Raw genomic sequence first — 27103 nt, forward strand, 5'->3', positions numbered from 1 at the left:
AATGAATGTAATGTCCATTCTGTCAGGAGGGTATTAGAGACCTGTCACTGGACAGGTGATGCTGACCTTAAAAGGCGCATAGAGATTCTGCCTTATAAGGGTGAGGAATTATATGGGGATGGTCTCTGGGACCTCGTATCCGCAGCAACAGCTGTGAAGAAATATTTTTACCTCAGTTTTCCTCACAGACTAAGAAAGCACTGTATTATCAGGTACAGTCCTTTCGGCTTCAGAAAAGCAAGCGGGTCAAAGGCGCTTCCTTTCTGTACAGAGACAAGGGAAGAGGGAAAAAGCTGCACCAGTCAGCCTGTTCCCAGAATCATAATTCTTCTCTCGCTTCCTCTGAGTCCACAGCATGACGCGGGGGCTCCACAGGTGTAGCCAGGTACGGTGGGGGGCCGTCTCAAAAATTTCAGCGATCAGTGGGCTCGCTCACAGGTGGATCCCTGTTTCATTCAAGTAGTATTTCAAGGGTACAAGCTGGAATTCGAGATGTCTTCCCCCCGCCGTTTCCTCAAATATGCCTTGCCGACAACTCCCTCAGGCAGGGAGGCTGTGCTAGAGGCAATTAATAAGCTGTATTCCCATCAGGTAATACTTAAGGTGCCCCTACTTCAACAAGGACGGGGTTACTATTCCACACGGTTTGGGGTACCGAAACCGCATGGTTCGGTGTGACCCTTTTTTATATTAAAATCCTTGAACACATACATAAAAAAATTCAAGTTCAAGATGGAATCGCTCAGGGGGGTTATTGCAAGCCTGGACGAGGGAGATTACATGGTATCCCGGGACATCAAGGATGCTTACCTGCATGTCCCCATTTACTATCCTCGCCAGGAGTACCTCAGATTTGTGGTACAGGATTACCATTACCAAGTCCAGACTCTGCCGTTTGGACTGTACATGGCACCGAGGGTGTTACCAAGGTAATGGCCGGAATGATGATACTCCTTCGAAAAAGGGGAGTTTTTAATGATCCCGTACTTGGACAATCTCCTTATAAGGGCGAGGTCCAAGGAGCAGTTGCTAGTCGGGGTAGCACTATTTTGGAAAGTGCTACAACAGCACGGTTGGATTCTAAACAGTCCAAAGACACAGCTGTTTCCTACGACACGTCTACTGTTCCTGGGGATGGTTCTGGACACAGACCAGAAATAAGTGTTTCTCCCGGAGGAGAAAGCCAAGGAGCTGTCATCTCTAGTCAGAGACCTCCTGAAGCCAAAACAGTTATCGGTGCATCATTGCACGCGAGTCCTGGGAAAAATGATAGCTTCCTACGAAGCAATCCCATTCGGCAGGTTCCATGCAAGAACTTTTCAGGGGGACCTGTTAGACAAGTGGTCCGGATCACATCTTCAGATGCATCGGCTGATAACCCTGTCTCCAAGGACCAGGGTATCTCTACTGTAGTGGCTGCAGAGTGCCCATCTTCAAGAGGGCCGCAGGTTCAACATACAGGACTAGGTCCTAGTGACCATGGATGCCAGCCTTTGAGGCTGGGGGGCAGTCACACAGGGAAGAAGCTTCCAGGGACTTTGGTCAAGTCAGGTGACTTCCCTACATAAATATTCTGGAACTGAGTCAGGCAAGGCCTCTGCTTCAAAAGGCCGGTCCTGATCCAATCAGACAACATCACGGCAGTCGCCCATGTAAACCAACAGGGCGGCACAAGAAGCAGGATGGCGATGGCAGAAGCCACAAGGATTCTCCGATGGGCGGAAAATCATGTGTTAGCACTGTCAGTAGTGTTCATTCCCGGAGTGGACAACTGGGAAGCAGATCTTCTCAGCAGACACGACTTCCACCCGAGAGAGTGGGGACTTCATCCAGAAGTCTTCCAAAGGATTGTACACCATTGGGAAAGGCCACAGGTGGACATGAAGGCGTCCCGCCTCAACAAAAAGCTATAAAAGATATTGCGCCAGGTCAAGGGACCTTCAGGCGATAGCTGTGGACGCTCTGGTAACACCGTGGGTGTACCAGTCGGTTTATGTGTTCCCCCCTCTGCCTCTCATACCAAAGGTACTGAGAATAATAAGAAGGCGAGGAGTAAGAACGATACTCGTGGTTCCGGATTGGCCAAGAAGAGCCTGGTACCCAGAACTTCAAGAAATTATATCAGAGGACCCATGGCCTCTGCCGCTCAGACAGGACCTGCTGCAGCAGGGGCCCTGTCTGTTCCAAGACTTACCGCGGCTACGTTTTGATGGCATGGCGGTTGAACGCCGGATCCTAAAGGAAAAGGGCATTCCGGAGGAAGTCATTCCTACGCTGATTCAAGCCAGGAAAGATGTAACTGCAAAACATTATCACCGCATATGGCGGAAATATGTTGCTTGGTGTGAGGCCACAAAAGGCCCCAACAGAGGAATTTCAACTGGGTCGATTTCTGCATTTCCTACAAGCAGGAGTGTCTATGGGCCTAAAATTAGGCTCCATTAAGATACAGATCTCGGCTCTGTCGATTTTCTTCCAGAAAGAATTAACTTCAGTACCTGAAGTTCAGACATTGTAAAAGGAGTGCTGCATATTCAGCCCCCGGTTGTGCCTCCAGTGGCACCTTGGGATCTCAACGTGGTGTTGAGTTTCTTAAAATCACATTGGTTTGAACCACTAAAAACCGTGGATCTAAAATATCTCACGCGGAAAGTGGTTATTGACCTTGGCTTCGGCCAGGCGTGTATCAGAATTGGCGGCTTTGTCATATAAAAGTCCTTATCTGATTTTCCATATGGAGAGGGCAGAATTGAGGACTCGTCCCCAGTTTCTCCCTAAGGTGGTATCAGTTTTTCACTTGAACCAACCTATTGTGGTGCCTGCGGCTACTAGGGACTTGGAGGATTCCAAGTTACTGGACGTAGTCAGGGCCTTGAAAAATTATGTTTCCAGGACGGCTAGAGTCAAGAAAATTGACTCGCTATTTATCCTGTATGCACCCAACAGACTGGGTGCTCCTGCTTCTAAGCAGACTATCGCTCGCTGGATCTGTGACACGATTCAGCAGGCGCATTCTGCGGCTGGACTGCCGCATCCTAAATCTGTAAAAGCCCATTCCACAGGGAAGGTGGGCTCATCTTGGGCGGCTGCCCGAGGGGTCTCGGCTTTACAACTTTGCCGAGCTGTTACTTGGTCAGGGGCAAACACGTTTGCAAAATTCTACAAATTTGATACCCTGGCTGAGGAGGACCTTGAGTTCTCTCATTCGGTGCTGCAGAGTCATCCGCACTCTCCCGCCCGTTTGGGAGCTTTGGTATAATCCCCATGGTCCTTTCGGAGTTCCCAGCATCCACTAGGACGTCAGAGAAAATAAGATTTTACTCACCGGTAAATCTATTTCTCGTAGTCCGTAGTGGATGCTGGGCGCGGATTGTCTGCAATACTTGTAACTAGTTATTGCTAACTAAAGGGTTATTGTTGAGCCATCTGTTGAGAGGCTCAGTTGTTTTCATACTGTCAAACTGGATATAGTATCACGAGTTGTACGGTGTGATTGGTGTGGCTGGTATGAGTCTTACCCGGGATTCAAAATCCTTCCTTATTATGTCAGCTCGTCCGGGCACAGTGTCCTAACTGAGGCTTGGAGGAGGGTCATAGTGGGAGGAGCCAGTGCACACCAGGTAGTCATAAATCTTTCTAGAGTGCCCAGCCTCCTTCGGAGCCCGCTATCCCCCATGGTCCTTTCGGAGTTCCCAGCATCCACTACGGACTACGAGAAATAGATTTACCGGTGAGTAAAATCTTATTTTCTCCACTAACTCTAGAGTATTAGCGTCTAGGATTGCTGGATATTTGTTTTGTCTCCATTCTTACTTCCTCCAGGACAACACAAAAATCCACACCAATGCTTACCTGTTGGCCAGGTGGTTGTGTACTTCATCTGTTTTTGTCTAGATGTGTATTTTTAGTGTATAGGTCAGGGTGCTGAGCATTGAAGAGGGCACATTTTTATTTTGAAGGGCACATTTTTGATGTGACGCTTTGCCACAAAGCATAGCGCATATGTTTATAGTTTTTGTACATACATTTTGCCCTTAGTAAATCATATACCCATGCATACATATAAGACACCTAACATCTGTACTGAGAAACATACTGTATATGTCCAGTCTTCTTGAAAGATCGGCTGTAGCATATACATAAGTAGATAATTATAAATGTCTTTTCCAGTGCTGAAGTAGTTATAATCCGTATGTGTTATAAAACAGAAAAGTTAAACAATGGGTTAAAATATATAGGACAAAAAAATAATAAGTTTGTTCTACTAGGGAAATACTGTAGGCAGTACATGCTCACTGCTTACCCTGTTCTTTCTCTCTTTATCAGAGTGCTGTGTTATTTACAGTGCCTCCTCTGCCATGCAGTTGGCTATGGATAGAAATTGTGTTCCAATTTCAGAGGTGGGCAAGGAGTAGATGACAACATTGTAACATGCGCTCTGACTGTTGCATTCTGTATACAAGGGGGTGATTTATGGTCCTGCAGGGTGCACTGAAAAAGGGCAGGGTGCTTTTTTACATTTCAAAAATGGGCAGGGTGCAGCACCCTTCTGAAACAGCCTAGAAGGAACACTATATTTTGTAGCTGTAGTGGTCATCCCTGGATTGTAAACTGACATGAGAGGTTATTCCACCCTGTGCTATCCTGGTCTCTAACACACACCCACTAACAGTAAGCTGGTGTAATACTTTCTGTCCTCCCTTCCCATGGCAATGGCTCATTGAGTGAACTCGTAGTTGCCCAGTACTCAGGAGTTTCTGGTAGACTCCTGAATTTGGAGTAGTTTTCTCTGCTCCCTATATTGTGTGCAACTCTAGCATGTTGCCCATTTCCAGGTAAGTGGATGTAGGCGTTTCAGTGGGCTTAATGACCATTTGCCATGATGACATAAATTATTCGCGTTATTCGCTTGCCCCTATCACCTGGACCTCTGAATCCTTCCTGCAAATGTCAATAATACCGCTTTCAGATCGCAATGCCGGGTCGCACCCGGGATTTGGAGACGGGTCGTTCCCAAGTGTGACCTGGCATTGGACCTTTTTCACTGGCTTCCCAGCCCGGCAATATGCCAGGCCGGATTGCCATCGTGGGCGGGGGGCAGAGGCGGTGCTGACAACATCAGGAGTGGGGTGGATGCGGCACCTGGAGATCAGATAACCTCCAAGCGCCACCTCCTCTATAGTGTGAACAGGTCTCAGGTCGCATCAACCCGGGTAACCCGTTCACACCGCACCCGACCCGGTACCATCCTATGTTAAACCCTCCTTTTAACCCGCGTTGAAATACCGGGTCAGGTGACCCGAGAAATCGGATATTACCCCTTTCACACTGCACCTCGACCCAGCAATATAGTGGGTCGATACCGTGTTATTTGTGCGACGTGATAGAGGTATAAGTATAATGTTACTGTCACTTAGTTGTCTTAATATCTTATGGTTTGATTTTACTCCTTATACTGTCTATTTGAAGCTGTTCAGTATTATATTGTTTGTTTTCTGTTTGGTCATTTTCCCTTTACAATTTTGTAGACACCTGATGGCGTCAACAATACTTTGTGGCATATCTACATTTTGTGTTGCACACTGAAGGAATGTTTCCTTTCTGGCAGGTCTTCCATGCAAATCATTCTAGTAAAAGGAAACCTATACTGAGTACCATTACTTTGATGTATTCAATCAGAGATTTGTTATTTTCCAGATCTTTCCTTGAGCTCAACAATTCCACTTAATTTCCATCTGATGATGATGGTTCTGATAATTGAAATGCAAAGCTAGAAGCATTTCATTAACATTTTATAGCTGTCCCTGGCTTTGTAGCATTCCATTCTCTTCAGGTACTCAGTCAGCTTAGAGGAGTCCGTGATTGCGGAGTGAGCGCCAACGTTCTGGGTAGATGCATGGCTCTCAGGATTTATGTAACTTTGGAGTTTTCCTCATCTGGCCTGGGGTTTAAGACCAAACAGACCAATCTTGTTTCAACAGTTTAAAAAAATCGAATAATAAAAAGCAATCAACTGCAGTGTTGCCCAGATTTGTCGCACTTAAACATAACCTGGTTTTATGTGTATTTATGTGTTCCAGACTTTTTTTTTTATTTGAATAAATAGTAATTGTGCATTCAGATGTGTAGAAGTGTCACACTTACGTATGTACCCCGCAGAGATTGTGTCACCATCTTTTCCTGTAGATTTTGTCTATTTGCCTAGATGTGCCAAAATTTTACTCTTTCTTTTTCCTAGTGTTTCAGTTCTGATTGCCTTGTCATCTGTTTTCCAGGGAAGTGCAATATATTGTTCTTCAGAACATAGCTACGATGTCTATACAGAGGAAGGTAATGCAGCTAATGATTGCAACCTAGAGAGTGAAAACTAGTCATGCCTTCTGCTTACTCCATTATTATCTCTGCTCATTGTTTTATAGGGCCTGTTTGAGCCATTTCTAAAGAGTTTCTATGTCCGATCAACCGATCCGACCATGATAAAGACGTTAAAGGTGAGACAAGCTTTTGGTTTCCTTAGAGTAACAGCTGTAAAGATTTCTGAGTCCAGCGTGCAGCGCGTAGATGGACTCCATTCATTTTCTCCAGCCGTTGCTGTTGGTTTAGTGATCATTAGAATGATGTTACAGTGCACAGTTGTTTATATAGTGCCAGCATATGCCATAGTACTCTACAATAAATGGAGGGGAAGAAGTGGTGTGTGTGTAGTGCGAGTGCATCCAAAAAAGTGCACTTCAACTTCCGTTGTGAGCCCCGGGAACTGATCGCTGAAGCTGTTTCTGCTGGGTCCACCGTGCACCTGGGAGAGAAGCTTAGTGGAGTGTTAAGGGGGGTACACACGGAGAGATCCGTGCTTAAAATCTAAGCAATCTTGCTAGATTGCTTAGATTTTAAGCACGGATCTGCCGTGTGTATGCCCTCCAGCGATAGCGATGCGCGGCCCCGCGCATCGCTATCGCCGATGCTAGATTGAGCTGCATGCAGGCTCAATCTAGCGGGTCGCTCACTTCACCGTTGTGTGAAGTGAGCGGCCCCCCGTCGGCTTTCCCCCTGCTCAGCACATCGCGCTGTGCTGAGCGGGGTGAGAGATGTGTGCTGAGCGGTCTGTGTTAAGATCGCTCAGCACACATCTCTCCCGTGAGTACCCCCCTTAACAGTGCAGACCAATGTAAGGATGCAGAGATGGCGCTTGTAACTTCATATTGCTCCCCCTGGCCACACCGGTTTTCAGCGACCATTTGGACAATTAAGCAGCACTATCACAACTATTTAGTAATGCGGCTTTTTAAAAAAATTCAGCGCTATTGTAAACTTGCGACCATCAGATTTATATACATTACTCCATGACCTTTTGCTTTAATTTTTTTTAGCTTGAAATTTTGACAAATTTGGCAACTGAAGCAAATGTCTCCACCCTGCTACGCGAATTCCAGGTTTGTATGTGTTTTATCAGGTGTCTGTAAAATCTTGGTAGGCATGGCATCACACCCCGTGAATTGTGACACCCCTCCACATCCACCCTTTCATTTCAGTGTTTCTATTGTGAATCTGGGTTTTGCTTCATTAGTTTGAATCACGTTGTGTTATCTTGCATGAAGTTTTTTTTTTTTTTTTAAATATATATTTGCCTCTTGTAGCAGTAAGGCAGGAGTATTCAACACGTGGTTTGCTATGAGGACATGATCAAACTGTGGCAGGGCATGCTGGTATGTGTAGTTCCACAGCAGTTCTAGTGCTGCATGGTGCACTAATGTATAGAAGTGTGTCAAATGATGGGTTAAATTAAACAAGTTAAAATGAAAAGTGCAAGTACAGTGAATAGGCAAAACTCCTGGTCAAGCAGAGTCCTTTCACAATATCTAAATCTTGTGATTCCTATCTAGTTTGTGTTATGTGCATGGGATCAATGTCTCTTAGTGTCTGCCAAACTAGCAATTCCCATAACCTCTCCCTGCATAAAATACAAGCATGCCCCACGGTACTAATTATTGCTTATTGCTGGCCATAGGTCTTGTTGGGATTTAGGACTAATAGGAAGTTCTATTCTAGGGCTTTAGTCTCCAGCTGTGTCCTGAGGGTGTTTGATGGGCAGTGCATAGAATTCATGGTCTCTGTAAGAGGACACTGGTGAAATATAAAAATATTTCACATTATTATAGGCACACTCAGGAAATGATGCGTTAGATCTCAGTGGACCATTCTTTTGGAATTTTTTTCTTACTTGATAAAGACACGTTCTCAGAGCTGAAATTGGGTTTTTAATTAAGGCACTTATTATAATGTTTTATCAGCCTGTGCTTCCTTAATGTATATGAGGAGGACCAGTCATCACTCCAATATAGAGAACTGCTTGGTCTCCCAGCATTACATTATACGGATCTGCTACTATCTTTGCAAGACAGATCTGGCGGTGTCTCTGATCTGCCGCTTGTGTACAAAGACGCACCACTGGACCTAAGCGCAGCGCTAAGTCGCAACTAAGCCGCTGGAGCCTTTACAACGGAGTATGAGGACTCCATCGCAGGCTCAGACATGCATGTAAAATGGTCCAGCCACGCCTCACCCCATTACCTCTCACAAACGCTCACTACCTGTCACTCGCTTTGCAAATGAATCCTCACTGCATCCACCGTCTATTATCAGTCTCCTTGCGGTGTAACTCTGACGCATGCGCATTGCAGAATCTGTCAGCTGCGCAGACATTGCATTGCATCCACCCCTGAATCATGCCCATAGATTCTGCGGTTTGTCCAGACTCTAATCAGCTCCCCAAACAACACGCAGCTGGATCACATAGGAGCCTGTTAGTCAGAAGATGACTGAAGATGCACACAGCCTGGCCATGACCATCTGTCCACCTCATTTCAAGGGCATACTCTAGAACAATCTGATCAATTATGATGGCATCATTTTCAATCACCGTGCTTGTTTTGGAGCCATAGACGCCGCGTTGTCAGACCAGCTTGCTGAAATTGCTAGCTTGTGTGGCCTGCTTTAGCTTGGCATAGACTACTATATCAGTAGGAAGCATTGTCTCCTGTATTGTTTGTTTCCATTGTCCCGATTTCATATTGTAAAACTAAACCCGCACTGGCACTGGTGTGTGAGAATAGCCGCTGTAGTATGTCAGTACTGGCCGCTGCATTGGATGCGAGAAAGTAAATATTGCAGCAGCCAGGAGGTCCCCTGAGGGGAGAATGGTGCTACGGATTCGCACATTCCTACTCTGGTAAATGAAATTGTAGAAAAGGGAATGAATAAGAAGATTGATACTTCATTACCATGTGAATTCACTTGTCACTGAGCTGCCCAAGTCTGTAATGCAATTTTAAAGTCCTCTTCTAACGTGCATAATTTTGTTTATTTTTAGACCTATGTAAAAAGCCAGGACAAACAGTTTGCTGCAGTCACAATCCAAGCAATAGGAAGATGTGCGACCAACATCTCTGCTGTGACTGACACGTGTCTTAATGGCCTTGTATACTTATTGTCAAACAGAGATGGTAAGATAATCCATCTTTTTCCTTCTAAAGACGTTTCCATTCGGCATGTCATACATCCCAATTGCTTTTTCTGTGTTGTCATTTTTTTGCACCTATCAAAGTTTGTTCCATTTATTTATTTAATTCATTCATTAACTTTTTATTAAATTTTTCATTTTGCATTGTTAAAACAGATACATTACATAAACAAAAGAAAACCCCCAACAACACGTTTTCTACATATAAGCTGTGTGCTCTTGTCATTAGAACATCCAAAATCGCTTAGACACTAATTTCAAAACAGGGCAGCACGGATGGTGTAATGGTTAGCATTACTGCCTCACAGCACTGAGGTCATGGGTTTGATTCCCACCATGGCTCTAACTGTGTGGAGTTTGTATATTCTCCCCGTACTTGCGTGGGTTTCCTCCGGGTTCTCCGGTTTCCTCCCGCAATCCAAAAATATACTGGTAGGTTAACTGGCTCCCATCAAAAATTAACCCTAGTGAATGTGTCTGCGTGTACATGTGGTAGGGAATATAGAGTGTAAGCTCCACTGGGGCAGGGACTGATGTGAATGGCCAAATATTCTCTGTAAAGCGCTGCAGAATATGTGTGCGCTATATAAATAACTGGTAATAAATAAATAATAAATAATACATTCGGTCTTTTGGTCTTCGTAGAGGGAGAAACACACATTATCACAAAAGTTAGATTGTTAACGGTATTTTACTTTCCCTATAAATCTGGAATGTTTTGTTCCATTTATTTTTAAAGCATTGAGATAAGTGCCACTAAAAGAACAGTCCGCTTTGTAGCTGGAATTTAGTCTATAATGCATCTATTTCAGTCTTATACAGCAGTTTATTTGGCTTTGGAATGTCTGAAGTTGGGATGTAGTTAATATCCTGGCGATCGGGATCCTGGCGGCCAGAATACCTACGCCAGGATCCCGAACACCGAGAGCTGTGCCGGGGCTATTCTCACTCTGTGGGTGTCCACAACACCCATAGAGTGGGAATAGATCCTGTGGCTAGTGCAGCGAGCCACCGAGCCCGCAAGGGGCTTTCTAGCGCTCGCACCACTGCCAGCATTCTGGCGGCAAGGATCCTGGAGTCGATATTGTGACCGCTGGGATTCCCATTCCCAACCCATTTGAATAACTTAAGTCACATTAAATCTTTCTGGGTTTCTACCTATTTGTCTTCATTTATTTTTCCGGGGGTGGGAGATTAATAACTTAGGGGTAAGTCCTATTAGGTGCGATGGGCAAGTAGCCATTGCAGCAGGCCGATCTCACCCCAGGTGGAAGGACTGTAAGTGTGGTTATTTGCACCGCAAACCAACTCGTGCCTAATAGTATTGACCCCTATGATTTATATCCTTTTCATAAGCATTTTGGTTCTATCTAATCATGCCTCAAATAGATAACGGGCCAGATGTAATGCCACCCAAGTTTGGCGGCTGCGCGAGATGACGACCGAACTCGGACGTTTTTTAAATGAGCAATCACAAGGCATGGATTTGCCTTGTAAGTGATTGCTCCTTAAAAAAACTAGTTTGTCCAGCATCCTGCACGGCTTCCGATCTCAAGCGTCATTACATCCAGCCCAACGTATGTAAATCAAGTACCCCGCTGTGTTACACCTAAATGAAGGTTCTCTTGCATTAGTAGTCTTTACAATACTTAAATAGCATATTCTGCTCTACAGAAAAAGCAGTACCTCTAATGCACAGAGACAGCAGATCCTGGAACCAGTACGTACCCCATCGGTAATCTTTATGGTACTGGGAACTTTGTGCGCCTGCATATCTTAGCTGTAGGAAACCAGCAGGTATATGATTTACTTGTTGCATAGTGCTATATATTTACATTTTTTTATATATACAGATGCTCCTCACTTAACAACCAAGTTCCGTTCCTACGACTAGGTCGCTAAATGAACTGGTCGTTAAACGAGGAGCCACATACTTAATACAGGTAATCGTTTTTATTCTGAATAAAGAAAAGGTCTAAAGGAAACTCCAACTTGATAACTTTGATGTACTTTTCATAACTCTTACATACTATACAGTATTGCAGAACATAAAAATTCATAAAAATACAGAACAGAAAATGATAGAAATTATGTACCAGCTAGTCGTAAGTCTGTTCAATCACTAAACAGGTAGGATGGTAACTGAGGAGCATCTGTGTATGTATGTATGTATGTATGTATGTATGTGTGTGTGTGTATGTATGTATATGTATATGTATATATATATATATATATATATATATGTGTGTGTGTATATGTGTGTGTGTGTGTGTGTGTGTATGTATATATACATATATATATATATGTGCGTGTGTGTGTGTATGTATATATATAACGAACGACACTGGAGGTAATAATAGTAAGACAATGAACTTGTATTGATGGGCAACAGCCGTTTCAGGGCATCTGCCCCTTCCTCAGGCCCAATACAGCAAACATGACAAACACACATGGAACACTTACCCTCCTATATACGCATCGGCCGCCAGGTCACTTCCGCCCATCGCGTCACTATAACCACGGTGATCCGCTGCTTGCGTTTCACCTAGTCTCAGCCGCATATCCACGGGGTCCTGCAGCCGCTTCCTCGTCAGTCAGGAACAGTGTGGGGACAGGCAGTCGGTGCTCCTCCTACAAAACAAACACACAATAAATGTCAACAAGAAACATTGAGCTAAACATAAAATATGTGTTGCAGAGAGACAAATCTACATACATAGAGATGCATAAGTACAAAAATGCAACCATACAAGAATACGACCTCCCCCCTGGATGTAGAAAATAGCAGAGGGATCAACGAGCTCTCCTACAGGACACTAATACACTAATCCCAGGATTACCCTACCCTCACAAATTGCCTGTCATACCCTGTAAAGTGCTTATACAGGGAAAGACTCAATACATATTAAGTTCTAGGGAATAGGTTTTAACAGAACACATTCCAGTTAATCTTGTCATTGAGACCCCGGGGCCAGAAGGTATCCAGCCTCATGATCCACCGGGTATCCTTCTCTAACAAAACTTTGGCCCTGTTACCTCCCCTCAATGTTACTGGCACGTGTTCAATGCCAAAATACCTCAGAGAATTTAAAGTATGTCCAGCCATTTTAAAGTGTCGGGCTACTGGCTGGTCCACAGGTTTTCCCTCCAAAATTAAGTTGATGGCTGAACGAAGAGCCGCCATGCGCTCACTAAACTTATGTGTGGTCTGCCCAATATAATACAGACCACATGGACATACAATGGCGTACACTACATACGGGGTGCTGCAGGTAATCGCCTGCCTGATTGTAAACGTTAACTCCCGGTGTGGATGTTTAAACTCTTTGCATTCAACCATGTGTCTACATGTGGCACACTTCGGGCAGCGATAACATCCGGGGGGTTTGAACTGGACATTTGGAACAACGGGACCACCCATTCCTGAAATGTCAGTTTTAACAACCCGATTCCGAAGGTTAGCCCCCCCGTCTGAATGCTGCTATGGGTCTAATTTTCATATGCGCGCGCACACACACACACACACACACACACACACACACACACACACACACACACACACACACACACACACACACACACACACAACAATAGTGAGTAAGTGCCCCAATGTCACAGGTATAACTGGATTTACTTTTCTCTGACGTCCTAGTGGATGCTGGGAACTCCGTAAGGACCATGGGGAATAGCGGCTCCGCAGGAGACTGGGCACAACTAAGAAAGATTTAGGACTACCTGGTGTGCACTGGCTCCTCCCTCTATGCCCCTCCTCCAGACCTCAGTTAGAATTTTGTGCCCGGCCGAGCTGGATGCACACTAGGGGCTCTCCTGAGCTTCTAGAAAAGAAAGTATAAATTAGGTTTTTTATTTTCAGTGAGATCTGCTGGCAACAGACTCACTGCTACGAGGGACGAAGAAGCGAACCTACCTGCTTGCAGCTAGCTTGGGCTTCTTAGGCTACTGGACACCATTAGCTCCAGAGGGAACGAACACAGGCCCAGCCTCGGTCGTCCGGTCCCGGAGCCGCGCCGCCATCCCCCTTGCAGAGCCAGAAGCAAGAAGACGTTCCTGGAAATCGGCGGCAGAAGACTTCGGTCTTCATTAAGGTAGCGCACAGCACTGCAGCTGTGCGCCATTGCTCCCCATGCACACCACACACTCCGGTCACTGATGGGTGCAGGGCGCTGGGGGGGGGGGGGGGGGCGCCCTGGGCTGCAATAAGAGTACCTTACTTGGCAAATTACCACATAATATAGTCATTAAGACTATATATGTGTAAAATCCCCTGCCATAACTTCCATAAAAAAGCGGGAGAAGTCCGCAGAAAAGGGGGCGGAGCTATCTCCCTCAGCACACTGGCGCTATTTTCCCTCACCGCTCCACTGGAAGGACGCTCCCCAGGCTCTCCCCTGCAGTTTCCAGACTCCATAGGGTAAAAAAGAGAGGAGGGGCACTAAATTTAGGCGCAATCTGTGTAATATTGGCAGCTATAGGGGAAAAATCACTGTGTGTAGTGTGAATCCCTGCATTATATAGCACTCTGGTTTGTGCTGGCATACTCTCTCTCTGTCTCCCCAAAGGACTTTGTGGGGTCCTGTCCTCAGTCAGAGCATTCCCTGTGTGTGTGCGGTGTGTCGGTACGGCTGTGTAGACATGTTTGATGAGGAGGCTTATGTGGAGGCGGAGCAGGTGCCGATAAATGTGATGTCACCCCCTGCGGGGTCGACATCTGAATGGATGGACATGTGGAAGGAATTACGTGACAGTGTCAACTCCTTACATAAAAGGTTTGACGACATAACAGATGTGGGACAGCCGACTTCTCAGCTCGTGCCTGCCCAGGCGTCTCAAAAGCCATCAGGGGCTCTAAAACGCCCGCTACCTCAGATGGCAGACACAGATGTCGACACGGATACTGACTCCAGTGTCGACGATGATGAGACTAGTGTACATTCCAATAGAGCCACCCGTTACATGATTACGGCAATGAAAAATGTGTTGCACATTTCTGATATTACCCCAGGTACCACAAAAAAGGGTATTATGTTTGGGGAGAAAAAACTACCAGTGGTTTTTCCCCCTTCGGATGAATTAAATGAAGTATGTGAAGAAGCGTGGGCTTCCCCCGATAAGAAACTGGTAATTTCTAAAAAGTTACTAATGGCGTACCCTTTCCCGCCAGAGGATAGGTCACGTTGGGAGACATCCCCTAAGGTGGATAAAGCGCTCACACGCCTGTCAGAGAAGGTGGCACTACCGTCTCCGGACACGGCCGCCCTAAAGGAACCTGCTGATAGGAAGCAGGAGGCTATCCTGAAGTCTGTATATACACACTCAGGAATTATACTGAGACCGGCTATTGCTTCAGCATGGATGTGCAGTGCTGCAGCTGCGTGGTCAGATTCCCTGTCGGAAAACATTGATACCCTAGACAGGGACACTATATTGCTAACCGTAGAGCATATTAAAGACGCTGTCTTATACATGAGAGATGCACAGAGGGATATTTGCCGGCTGGCATCTAAAATAAACGCAATGTCCATTTCTGCCAGGAGAGGATTGTGGACTCGGCAATGGACAGGAGATGCAGATTCTAAAAGGCACATGGAAGTTTTGCCTTACAAGGGTGAGGAGTTGTTTGGGGATGGTCTCTCGGACCTCGTTTCCACAGCAACAGCTGGGAAGTCAGCATTTTTACCCCATGTTCCCTCACAGCCAAAGAAAGTACCGTATTATCAGGTACAGTCCTTTCGGCCCCAGAAAGGCAAGCGGGTTAGAGGCGCGTCCTTTCTGGCCAGAGGCAGAGGTAGAGGGAAAAAGCTGCAACATACAGCCAGTTCCCAGGAACAAAATTCCTCCCCCGCTTCCTCTAAGTCCACCGCATGACGCTGGGGCTCCACAGGCGGAGCCAGGTACGGTGGGGGCCCGTCTCAAGAACTTCAGTGACCAGTGGGCTCGTTCACGGGTGGATCCCTGGATTCTACAGGTAGTATCTCAGGGGTACAAGCTGGAATTCGAGACGTCTCCCCCTCGCCGTTTCCTCAAATCTGCCTTGCCGACAGCTCCCCCGGACAGGGAGGCAGTGCTGGAGGCGATTCACAAGGTGTATTCTCAGCAGGTGATAATCAAGGTACCCCTCCTTCAACAAGGACGGGGTTACTATTCCACAATGTTTGTGGTACCGAAACCGGACGGTTCGGTGAGACCCATTTTAAATGTAAAATCTTTGAACACTTATATAAGAAGGTTCAAGATGGAATCGCTCAGAGCGGTGATTGCAAGCTTGGACGAGGGGGATTCCATGGTGTCACTGGACATCAAGGATGCTTACCTGCATGTCCCCATTTACCCTCCTCACCAGGAGTACCTCAGATTTGTGGTACAGGACTGTCATTACCAATTCCAGACGTTGCCGTTTGGTCTGTCCACGGCACCGAGGGTATTTACCAAGGTAATGGCCGAAATGATGATACTCCTTCGGAAAAAGGGAGTTTTAATTATCCCGTACTTGGACGATCTCCGTATAAAGGCGAGGTCCAGGGAACAGTTGTTGATCGGAGTAGCACTAGCTCGGGAAGTGCTACAGCAGCACGGCTGGATCCTGAATATTCCAAAGTCGCAGCTGGTTCCTACAACGCGTCTACTGTTCCTGGGGATGGTTCTGGACACAGAACAGAAAAAAGTGTTTCTCCCGGAGGAGAAGGCCAAGGAGTTATCGTCTCTAGTCAGAGACCTCCTAAAACCAAAACAGGTGTCGGTGCACCACTGCACGCGAGTCCTGGGAAAGATGGTGGCTTCTTACGAAGCAATTCCATTCGGAAGGTTCCATGCAAGGATCTTTCAGTGGGATCTGTTGGACAAGTGGTCCGGGTCGCATCTTCAGATGCATCGGCTGATAACCCTGTCTCCAAGGGCCAGGGTGTCGCTACTGTGGTGGCTGCAGAGTGCTCATCTTCTAGAGGGCCGCAGATTTGGCATACAGGACTGGATCCTGGTGACCACGGATGCCAGCCTTCGAGATTGGGAGGCAGTCACACAGGGAAGAAACTTCCAAGGACTATGGACAAGTCAGGAGACTTCCCTACACATAAATATTCTGTAACTAAGGGCCATTTACAATGCCCTAAGTCAGGCAAGACCCCTGCTTCAACACCAGCCGGTGCTGATCCAGTCAGACAACATCACGGCGGTCGCCCATGTAAACCGCCAGGGCGGCACAAGAAGCAGGATGGCGATGGCAGAAGCCACAAAAATTCTCCGATGGGCGGAAAATCATGTGTTAGCACTGTCGGCAGTGTTCATTCCGGGAGTGGACAACTGGGAAGCAGACTTCCTCAGCAGGCACGACCTCCACCCGGGAGAGTGGGGACTTCATCCAGAAGTCTTCCAAATGATGGTACACCGTTGGGAAAGGCCACAGGTGGCCATCGATAGCGTCCCGCCTCAACAAAAAGCTAAAAAGATATTGTGCCAGGTCAAGGGACCCTCAGGCGATAGCTGCGGACGCTCTAGTGACACCGTGGGTGTACCAGTCGGTTTATGTGTTCCCTCCTCTGACTCTCATACCCAAGGTACTGAGAATAATAAGAAGGAGAGGAGTAAGAACTATACTTGTGGTTCCGGATTGGCCAAGAAGAGCTTGGTACCCAGAACTTCAAGAAATGATCTCAGAGGACCCATGGCCTCTGCCGCTCTGACAGGACCTGCTGCAGCAGGGACCCTGTCTGTTCCAAGACTTACCGCGACTGCGTTTGACGGCATGGCGGTTGAACGCCGGATCCTGAAGGAAAAGGGCATTCCGGAGGAAGTCATCCCTAAGCTGATTAAAGCTAGGAAGGAGGTGACCGCAAACCATTATCACCGCATATGGCGAAAATAAGTTGCGTGGTGTGAGGCCAGAAGGGAGGAATTTCAGCTGGGTCAATTTCTGCACTTCCTACAGTCAGGGGTGACTATGGGCCTCAAATTAGGTTCCATTAAGGTCCAGATTTCGGCTCTGTCGATTTTCTTCCAAAAAGAACTGGCTTCACCTCCTGAAGTTCAGACGTTTGTTAAAGGAGTGCTGCATATTCAGCCCCCTTTTGTGCCTCCAGTGGCACCTTGGGATCTCAACGTGGTGTTGGATTTCCTTAAGTCACATTGGTTTGAGCCACTTAAAACCGTGGAACTGAAATATCTCACGTGGAAAGTGGTCAAGTTGTTGGCCTTGGCTTCGGCCAGGCGTGTGTCAGAATTGGCGGCTTTGTCATGTAAAAGCCCTTATCTGATTTTCCAAATAGATAGGGCGGAATTGAGGACTCGTCCCCAATTTCTTCCTAAGGTGGTATCAGCTTTTCATTTGAACCAACCTATTGTGGTGCCTGCGGTTACTAAGGACTTGGAGGATTCCAAGTTGCTGGACGTAGTCAGGGCCCTGAAAATCTATGTTTCCAGGACGGCTGGAGTCAGGAAAACTGACTCTCTATTTATCCTGTATGCGCCCAACAAGCTGGGTGCTCCTGCTTCAAAGCAGTCTATTGCTCGCTGGATCTGTAGTACGATTCAACTTGCACATTCTGCGGCTGGACTGCCGCATCCTAAATCTGTAAAAGCCCATTCCACGAGGAAGGTGGGCTCTTCTTGGGCGGCTGCCCGAGGGGTCTCGGCTTTACAACTTTGCCGAGCTGCTACTTGGTCGGGTTCAAACACGTTTGCCAAGTTCTACAAGTTTGATACCCTGGCTAAGGAGGACCTTGCTTTTGCTCATTCGGTGCTGCAGAGTCATCCGCACTCTCCCGCCCGTTTGGGAGCTTTGGTATAATCCCCATGGTCCTTACGGAGTTCCCAGCATCCACTAGGACGTCAGAGAAAATAAGAATTTACTCACCGGTAATTCTATTTCTCTATCGTCCTAGTGGATGCTGGGGTTCCTGAAAGGACCATGGGGAATAGCGGCTCCGCAGGAGACAGGGCACAAAAGTAAAGCTTTCCGATCAGGTGGTGTGCACTGGCTCCTCCCCCTATGACCCTCCTCCAAGCCAGTTAGATTTTTGTGCCCGGCCGAGAAGGGTGCAATCTAGGTGGCTCTCCTAAAGAGCTGCTTAGAGAAAGTTTAGCTTAGGTTTTTTATTTTACAGTGAGTCCTGCTGGCAACAGGATCACTGCAACGAGGGACTTAGGGGAGAAGAAGTGAACTCACCTGCGTGCAGGATGGATTGGCTTCTTGGCTACTGGACATCAGCTCCAGAGGGACGATCACAGGTACAGCCTGGATGGTCACCGGAGCCTCGCCGCCGGCCCCCTTGCAGATGCTGAAACATGAAGAGGTCCAGAATCGGCGGCAGAAGACTCCTCAGTCTTCTAAAGGTAGCGCACAGCACTGCAGCTGTGCGCCATTTTCCTCTCAGCACACTTCACACGGCAGTCACTGAGGGTGCAGGGCGCTGGGAGGGGAGCGCCCTGGGAGGCAAATGAAAACCTATTTGGCTAAAAAAATACCTCACATATAGCCTCCGGGGCTATATGGAGATATTTAACCCCTGCCAGAATACACTAAAGAGCGGGAGACGAGCCCGCCGGAAAAGGGGCGGGGCCTATCTCCTCAGCACACAGCGCCATTTTCCTTACACAGCTCCGCTGGTCAGGACGGCTCCCAGGTCTCTCCCCTGCACTGCACTACAGAAACAGGGTAAAACAAGAGAGGGGGGGCAAAATAGTGGCAAAAATTATATTATAAAAGCAGCTATACAGGGAGCACTTATTATAAGGCTATCCCTGTCATATATAGCGCTTTTGGTGTGTGCTGGCAAACTCTCCCTCTGTCTCCCCAAAGGGCTAGTGGGGTCCTGTCTTCGTTAAGAGCATTCCCTGTGTGTCTGCTGTGTGTCGGTACGTGTGTGTCGACATGTATGAGGACGATATTGGTGTGGAGGCGGAGCAATTGCCAAATATGGGGATGTCACCTCCTAGGGGGTCGACACCAGAATGGATGCCTTTATTTATGGAATTACGGGATAGTGTCAACACGCTAAAGCAGTCGTTTGTCGACATGAGACGGCCGGACAATCAGTTAGTGCCTGTCCAGGCGCCTCAAACACCGTCAGGGGCTGTAAAACGCCCTTTGCCTCAGTCGGTCGACACAGACCCAGACACAGGCACTGATTCCAGTGGCGACGGTGACGAATCAACCGTATTTTCCAGTAGGGCCACACGTTATATGATTTTGGCAATGAAGGAGGCGTTACATTTAGCTGATACTACTGGTACCACTAAACAGGGTATTATGTGGGGTGTGAAAAAACTACCTATAGTTTTTCCTGAATCAGAAGAACTAAATGATGTATGTGATGAAGCGTGGGTTGCCCCCGATAAAAAGATGCTAATTTCAAAGAAGTTATTAGCTTTATACCCTTTCCCGTCAGAGGTTAGGGCGCGCTGGGAAACACCTCCTAGGGTGGATAAGGCGCTCACACGCTTATCTAAACAAGTGGCGTTACCCTCTCCTGAGACGGCCGCACTTAAAGATCCAACAGATAGGAGGATGGAAAATATCCAAAAAAGTATATACACACATACAGGTGTTATACTACGACCAGCTATAGCGTCAGCCTGGATGTGCAGTGCTGGAGTAGTTTGGTCAGAGTCCCTGATTGAAAATATTGATACCCTGGATAGGGACAATGTTTTACTGTCCTTAGAGCAAATAAAGGATGCATTTCTTTATATGCGTGATGCACAGAGGGATATCTGCACACTGGCATCACGGGTAAGTGCTATGTCCATTTCGGCCAGAAGAAGTTTATGGACGCGACAGTGGTCAGGCGATGCGGACTCAAAACGGCATATGGAAGTTTTGCCGTATAAAGGGGAGGAGTTATTTGGAGTCGGTCTATCAGATTTGGTGGCCACGGCTACAGCCGGGAAATCCACCTTTTTACCTCAAGCTACTCCCCAACAGAAAAAGACACCGACTTTTCAACCGCAGTCCTTTCGTTCCTTTAAAAACAAGAGAGCAAAGGGATATTCATATCTGCCACGAGGCAGAGGAAGGGGGAAGAGACACCAACAGGCAGCTCCTTCCCAGGAACAGAAGCCCTCCCCCGCTTCTACAAAAGCCTCAGCATGACGCTGGGGCTTCTCAAGCGGACTCGGGGGCGGTGGGCGGTCGTCTCAAGCATTTCAGCGCGCAGTGGGCTCACTCGCAGGTAGATCCCTGGATCCTGCAGATAATATCTCAGGGGTACAGGTTGGAACTAGAGACAGATCCGCCTCGCCGTTTCCTGAAGTCTGCTTTACCAACGTCCCCCTCCGAAAGGGAGACGGTTTTGGAAGCCATTCACAAGCTGTACTCTCAGCAGGTGATAGTCAAGGTACCTCTTCTACAACAGGGAAAGGGGTATTATTCCACTCTATTTGTGGTACCGAAGCCGGACGGCTCGGTAAGACCTATTCTAAATCTGAAGTCCTTGAACCTGTACATAAAGAAGTTCAAGTTCAAAATGGAGTCACTCAGAGCAGTGATAGCGAACCTGGAAGAAGGGGACTTTATGGTGTCCTTGGACATCAAGGATGCGTACCTCCACGTTCCAATTTACCCCTCACACCAGGGGTACCTCAGGTTCGTTGTACAAAACTGTCACTATCAGTTTCAGACGCTGCCGTTCGGATTGTCCACGGCACCTCGGGTCTTTACAAAGGTAATGGCCGAGATGATGATTCTTCTTCGAAGAAAAGGCGTATTAATTATCCCATACTTGGACGATCTCCTAATAAGGGCAAGGTCCAGAGAACAGCTAGAGAGGGGATTAGCACTGTCTCAAGAAGTGCTAAAACAGCACGGCTGGATTCTGAATATTCCAAAATCCCAGTTAATGCCGACAACTCGTCTGCTGTTCCTAGGGATGATTCTGGACACGGTTCAGAAAAAGGTTTTTCTCCCGGAGGAAAAAGCCAAGGAGTTGTCCGAGCTTGTCAGGAACCTCCTAAAACCAGGAAAGGTGTCTGTACATCAATGCACAAGAGTCCTGGGAAAAATGGTGGCTTCTTACGAAGCAATTCCATTCGGCAGATTCCATGCACGAATTTTCCAGAGGGATCTGTTAGACAAATGGTCAGGGTCGCATCTTCAGATGCACCAGCGGATAACCCTGTCTCCAAGGACAAGGGTATCTCTTCTGTGGTGGTTGCAGAGTGCTCATCTATTGGAGGGCCGCAGATTCGGCATACAGGATTGGATCCTGGTGACCACGGACGCCAGCCTGAGAGGCTGGGGAGCAGTCACACAAGGAAGAAACTTCCAGGGAGTGTGGACGAGCCTGGAAACGTCTCTTCACATAAACATTCTGGAACTAAGAGCAATCTACAATGCTCTAAGCCAGGCAGAACCTCTGCTTCAAGGAAAACCGGTGTTGATCCAGTCGGACAACATCACGGCAGTCGCCCATGTGAACAGACAGGGCGGCACAAGAAGCAGGAGTGCAATGGCAGAAGCTGCAAGGATTCTTCGCTGGGCAGAGAATCATGTGATAGCACTGTCAGCAGTGTTCATCCCGGGAGTGGACAACTGGGAAGCAGACTTCCTCAGCAGACACGACCTTCACCCGGGAGAGTGGGGACTTCATCCGGAAGTCTTCCACATGCTGGTAACCCGTTGGGAAAGACCAATGGTGGACATGATGGCGTCTCGCCTCAACAAAAAACTGGACAGGTATTGCGCCAGGTCAAGAGATCCGCAGGCAATAGCTGTGGACGCGCTGGTAACGCCTTGGGTGTACCAGTCGGTGTATGTGTTTCCTCCTCTGCCTCTCATACCAAAAGTATTGAGAATTATACGGCAAAGAGGCGTAAGAACGATACTAGTGGTTCCGGATTGGCCAAGAAGGACTTGGTACCCGGAACTTCAAGAGATGATCACGGAAGATCCGTGGCCTCTACCTCTAAGGAGGGACTTGCTTCAGCAGGGTCCCTGTCTGTTTCAAGACTTACCGCGGCTGCGTTTGACGGCATGGCGGTTGAACGCCGGATCCTAAAGGAAAAAGGCATGCCGGAAGAAGTCATTCCTACTTTGATTAAAGCAAGGAAGGAAGTAACCGTGCAACACTATCACCGCATTTGGCGAAGATATGTTGCGTGGTGCGAGGATCGGAGTGCTCCGACGGAGGAATTTCAACTGGGTCGATTCCTACATTTCCTGCAATCAGGATTGTCTATGGGTCTCAAATTGGGATCTATTAAGGTTCAAATTTCGGCCCTGTCGATTTTCTTTCAAAAAGAATTGGCTTCAGTTCCTGAAGTCCAGACTTTTGTTAAGGGAGTGCTGCATATACAGCCTCCTGTGGTGCCTCCAGTGGCACCGTGGGATCTCAATGTGGTTTTGGAATTTCTAAAATCTCATTGGTTTGAACCACTAAAAAAGGTGGATTTAAAATATCTCACATGGAAAGTGACCATGTTACTAGCCCTGGCTTCGGCCAGGAGAGTGTCAGAACTGGCAGCTTTATCTTACAAAAGCCCATATCTGATTTTCCATTCGGACAGGGCAGAACTGCGGACTCGTCCGCATTTTCTCCCTAAGGTGGTGTCAGCATTTCATCTGAACCAGCCTATTGTAGTGCCTGCGGCTACAAGTGACTTGGAGGACTCCAAGTTACTGGACGTTGTCAGAGCATTAAAAATATATATTGCAAGGACAGCTGGAGTCAGAAAATCTGACTCGTTGTTTATATTGTATGCACCCAACAAGATGGGTGCTCCTGCGTCTAAGCAGACGATTGCTCGTTGGATCTGTAGCACAATCCAACTTGCACATTCTGTGGCAGGCCTGCCACAGCCTAAATCTGTAAAGGCCCACTCCACAAGGAAGGTGGGCTCATCTTGGGCGGCTGCCCGAGGGGTCTCGGCATTACAACTTTGCCGAGCAGCTACGTGGTCAGGGGAGAACACGTTTGTAAAATTTTACAAATTTGATACTCTGGCTAAGGAGGACCTGGAGTTCTCTCATTCGGTGCTGCAGAGTCATCCGCACTCTCCCGCCCGTTTGGGAGCTTTGGTATAATCCCCATGGTCCTTTCAGGAACCCCAGCATCCACTAGGACGATAGAGAAAATAAGAATTTACTTACCGATAATTCTATTTCTCGGAGTCCGTAGTGGATGCTGGGCGCCCATCCCAAGTGCGGATTATCTGCAATAATTGTACATAGTTATTGTTAACTAATTCGGGTTATTGTTAAGAAGCCATCTTTCAGAGGCTCCTCTGTTATCATACTGTTAACTGGTTTTGATCACAAGTTGTACGGTGTGATTGGTGTGGCTGGTATGAGTCTTACCCGGGATTCAAAATTCCTCCCTTATTGTGTACGCTCGTCCGGGCACAGTACCTAACTGGCTTGGAGGAGGGTCATAGGGGGAGGAGCCAGTGCACACCACCTGATCGGAAAGCTTTACTTTTGTGCCCTGTCTCCTGCGGAGCCGCTATTCCCCATGGTCCTTTCAGGAACCCCAGCATCCACTACGGACTCCGAGAAATAGAATTATCGGTAAGTAAATTCTTATTTTCTCGTAGTCCGTAGTGGATGCTTGGCGCCCATCCCAAGTGCGGATTGTCTGCAACACTTGTATATAGTTATTGCCTAACTAAAGGGTTATTGTTTAGAGCCATCTGTTGAGAGGCTCAGTTATTTTTCATACTGTTAACTGGGTATAGTATCACGAGTTATACGGTGTGATTGGTGTGGCTGGTATGAGTCTTACCCGGGATTCCAAAATCCTTCCCTTGTTGTGTCAGCTCTTCCGGGCACAGTATCCTAACTGAGGTCTGGAGGAGGGGCATAGAGGGAGGAGCCAGTGCACACCAGGTAGTCCTAAATCTTTCTTAGTTGTGCCCAGTCTCCTGCGGAGCCGCTATTCCCCATGGTCCTTACGGAGTTCCCAGCATCCACTACGGACTACGAGAAATAGAATTACCGGTGAGTAAATTCTTATTTTAATTGGTAGTTATACACTTCAAATTCAATACAATTTTTTTGTGTCCATTCAGACAGATACTATATGTTCAAATTTCATCCATTTATTAAAAGTCCATTTTGCATAAAATCGTACACATGGGAAATATGATAATAGTGTCCGTATTTTGAAAGAAAATTCCATCTCCCGACTTCTTGTTAGTAAGATCAATGATCACAATTGTAAGAAAAACCGAACACTTTTTGTCTCTTGGCGAGACTTCATCAGGAGTATATCTTCAGATGTGAAAGAAATGAACATTAATTACTTGTGCACTATAAACACTTTGAGCCAGGTGATAGGACATGAGATTCTTTATCCATATCAATAAAACCTGACTTTTCAAATTAGTAAATAAAGATCAGAATATAGACGTGTAGCTGGAGTACTGGAATGGACATTTAGGAGAATATCATTCTATATGGCCTTGTACAGTATAGACGTTGGGGTAGTTCAGACGGTGTTCTTACCAGGACTTCCAAACGTACTATTGCATCCATTGCTGGGATTTGTATTGCTTCTGATTTCCCTCTGCGCTCTCTCTCTCTGTGCCCTGTGCGGAGGGGTAGCCGTCACTTGGCGAGCACTGGGTGTACCAAGCTACACTGAACATACTATACATTTAGGTGGATATTTAATAAAGGTTGATTTTCAGCAATGTTTTTTTTTAGCAATTCCAAAATTATTAAAGCTGATCTAAATACATGTTGTGTGGCTAAACACAGATTTACTAGAAAAATCAATATAAAAAAAGAATCTGTTATTAAATGTGTGGTTTTCTTTTTTTATTATTGGTTTTGTTTTAGAAATGTAAGGTTGTTGTTTTTTTCCCCTCTTTAACAGCAATACTTCACCTGTTCTAAAATGTCCTTATATATTTTTACTGGCTGGAGTGTTAAGGCATTTGTTGCCATAGTAGCACAAGGGTCACAGTTGTGGACACCAGTTGAATGAATTATCACAAAGCCAAAAATACTCTATCACCTGTTAAGGTATTTGCTAAAAGAGTATCTGCAAAACATGTTGAAAGCAAATCGGAGACAGAATACAGTAAAGGACATCTGTAGAGCCCATTGCAGAATAGGACAAATGCATTTTTGGGCATTGCTAGTTTCACAACAAAATAAGTCCAGTGTAATAACTTGACAGTGACTTACAGGGGCTTTGTGGATGGCGATCCGGGCTACAGACACTTCAGCTTGCGTGCAGGGCCTTCCTACCTCTGTCTGTTTTTGTCCAATTTTGTCCTATTACTGTTGTTCTAGTTGTAAAGCGCAATGGAATATGCTGCGCTATATAAGAAACTGTTAATAAATTAATAAATATTCAAACTCCTTAGTACAATAATGGCTTAAAAAACGGTGAGCGATTCTGCTGCCAAGGGGCTTGGCGACTAATCCAGTGAATTTAGAGATGAGGTTTCCAGTGTATAAACACTTAGAAGTCATCCAGGGTGGACGTCAAAGGATATAAAAATATGATTTTTGCGTAGTGGTGGGGTGATTGTATTGGAATGGATGAGGATTATTTATTTTATTAACCGTTTCTTATATAGCGCAGCAAATTCCGTTGCACTTTACAACTGGACACAATGATAAGACAAAACTGAGTAATAACAAACAGTATTAGTGGTAGGAGGGCCCTGCTCGCAACCTTACAATCTATGGGATTATATAAACAATCTATTTGTACCGTATTTAAAGTAAGCAGTAGATCAGTCCAAGTGGGAGAACTGGATCCTTTATAGCATGCATTTCGAGTTAACCATCCAACATACTATACGCACAATGGTCTATATCAATGGTTCTCAAATTGTGTGCCGTAGCACCCTGGGGTGCCGCGGGACACTTGCTGGGGTGCCTCAGGTTGGTGGTCCAGGACCAATTCAAACTATTTATTGTCCATGTAATAGGCAAAACTAGTGCTCGTTGTGGCTGCCAATCATAAAATATGTGGACAAACAGAAGCAAATCTTGTTTCTCACCACACAACTGAATCTAAGGATGACATATAAACATAATTTACTTAATTTAATACTTTTTCAAAATTTCTCAATAACAAACTTTTGGCCTAGGGGTGCCGTGAAAAACATTCTGATACTCTAAGGCGCTGTGATTCCAAAAAGTTTGAGAACCACTGGTCTATATGTATTTTAATTCTACTTTTATATGTACTTGCTAGTTAAATTGTAATATTGTAAAGTGATTGAATTTGTCTACAGGAAGATTGTACAAGCTGTCTTCCGTGCAAAAAGTCCTGTGTGTAGCATCCTGATATTGGCCCTCTCTAAGCGTTACTGAGATTTCCTAGCAATGATTATAGGGTGGGTTCTGTACATTTTACTCGGACTTCTTTGTTGTATTCTAGAACCCGAAGAGTCCATGTCAGTAAATCTGAATACAAGCTGAGATTAAAAAATAATTGTTAGACGTAGTCCCTGTGTAAGTGGGAGACTGGAAACGTGTAGTCCATCATTTAGATGGTCTTGTGCGTTATGTTCTTGTTTAGTTTTATAGGGGATTTCAAACCTCTGCTAATTTCACTACCCAGGTGTCTGGCAGACCGATTCAAAGTGTAGGTTACACGGTTATAGTTAATTTATAGT

The 27103-nt window shown here is 46.3% G+C and overlaps 1 protein-coding gene across 2 annotated transcripts in view; it reads left to right on the top strand.

Moving 5' to 3' along the window:
• Positions 1-27103, top strand: part of AP3B1 (adaptor related protein complex 3 subunit beta 1) — a 494777-nt gene that overhangs the window by 181869 nt on the left and 285805 nt on the right. For both annotated transcript variants that reach the window (XM_063963639.1, XM_063963638.1), the window contains exons 10-13: positions 6276-6330; positions 6420-6491; positions 7368-7430; positions 9368-9500. In XM_063963639.1, the coding sequence (XP_063819709.1) occupies positions 6276-6330; positions 6420-6491; positions 7368-7430; positions 9368-9500 (323 nt within the window). The remainder of the gene's footprint in view (positions 1-6275; positions 6331-6419; positions 6492-7367; positions 7431-9367; positions 9501-27103) is intronic.

The sequence above is a fragment of the Pseudophryne corroboree genome, chromosome 1, assembly GCF_028390025.1.
Source record: "Pseudophryne corroboree isolate aPseCor3 chromosome 1, aPseCor3.hap2, whole genome shotgun sequence".
Lineage (NCBI taxonomy): Eukaryota > Metazoa > Chordata > Amphibia > Anura > Myobatrachidae > Pseudophryne > Pseudophryne corroboree.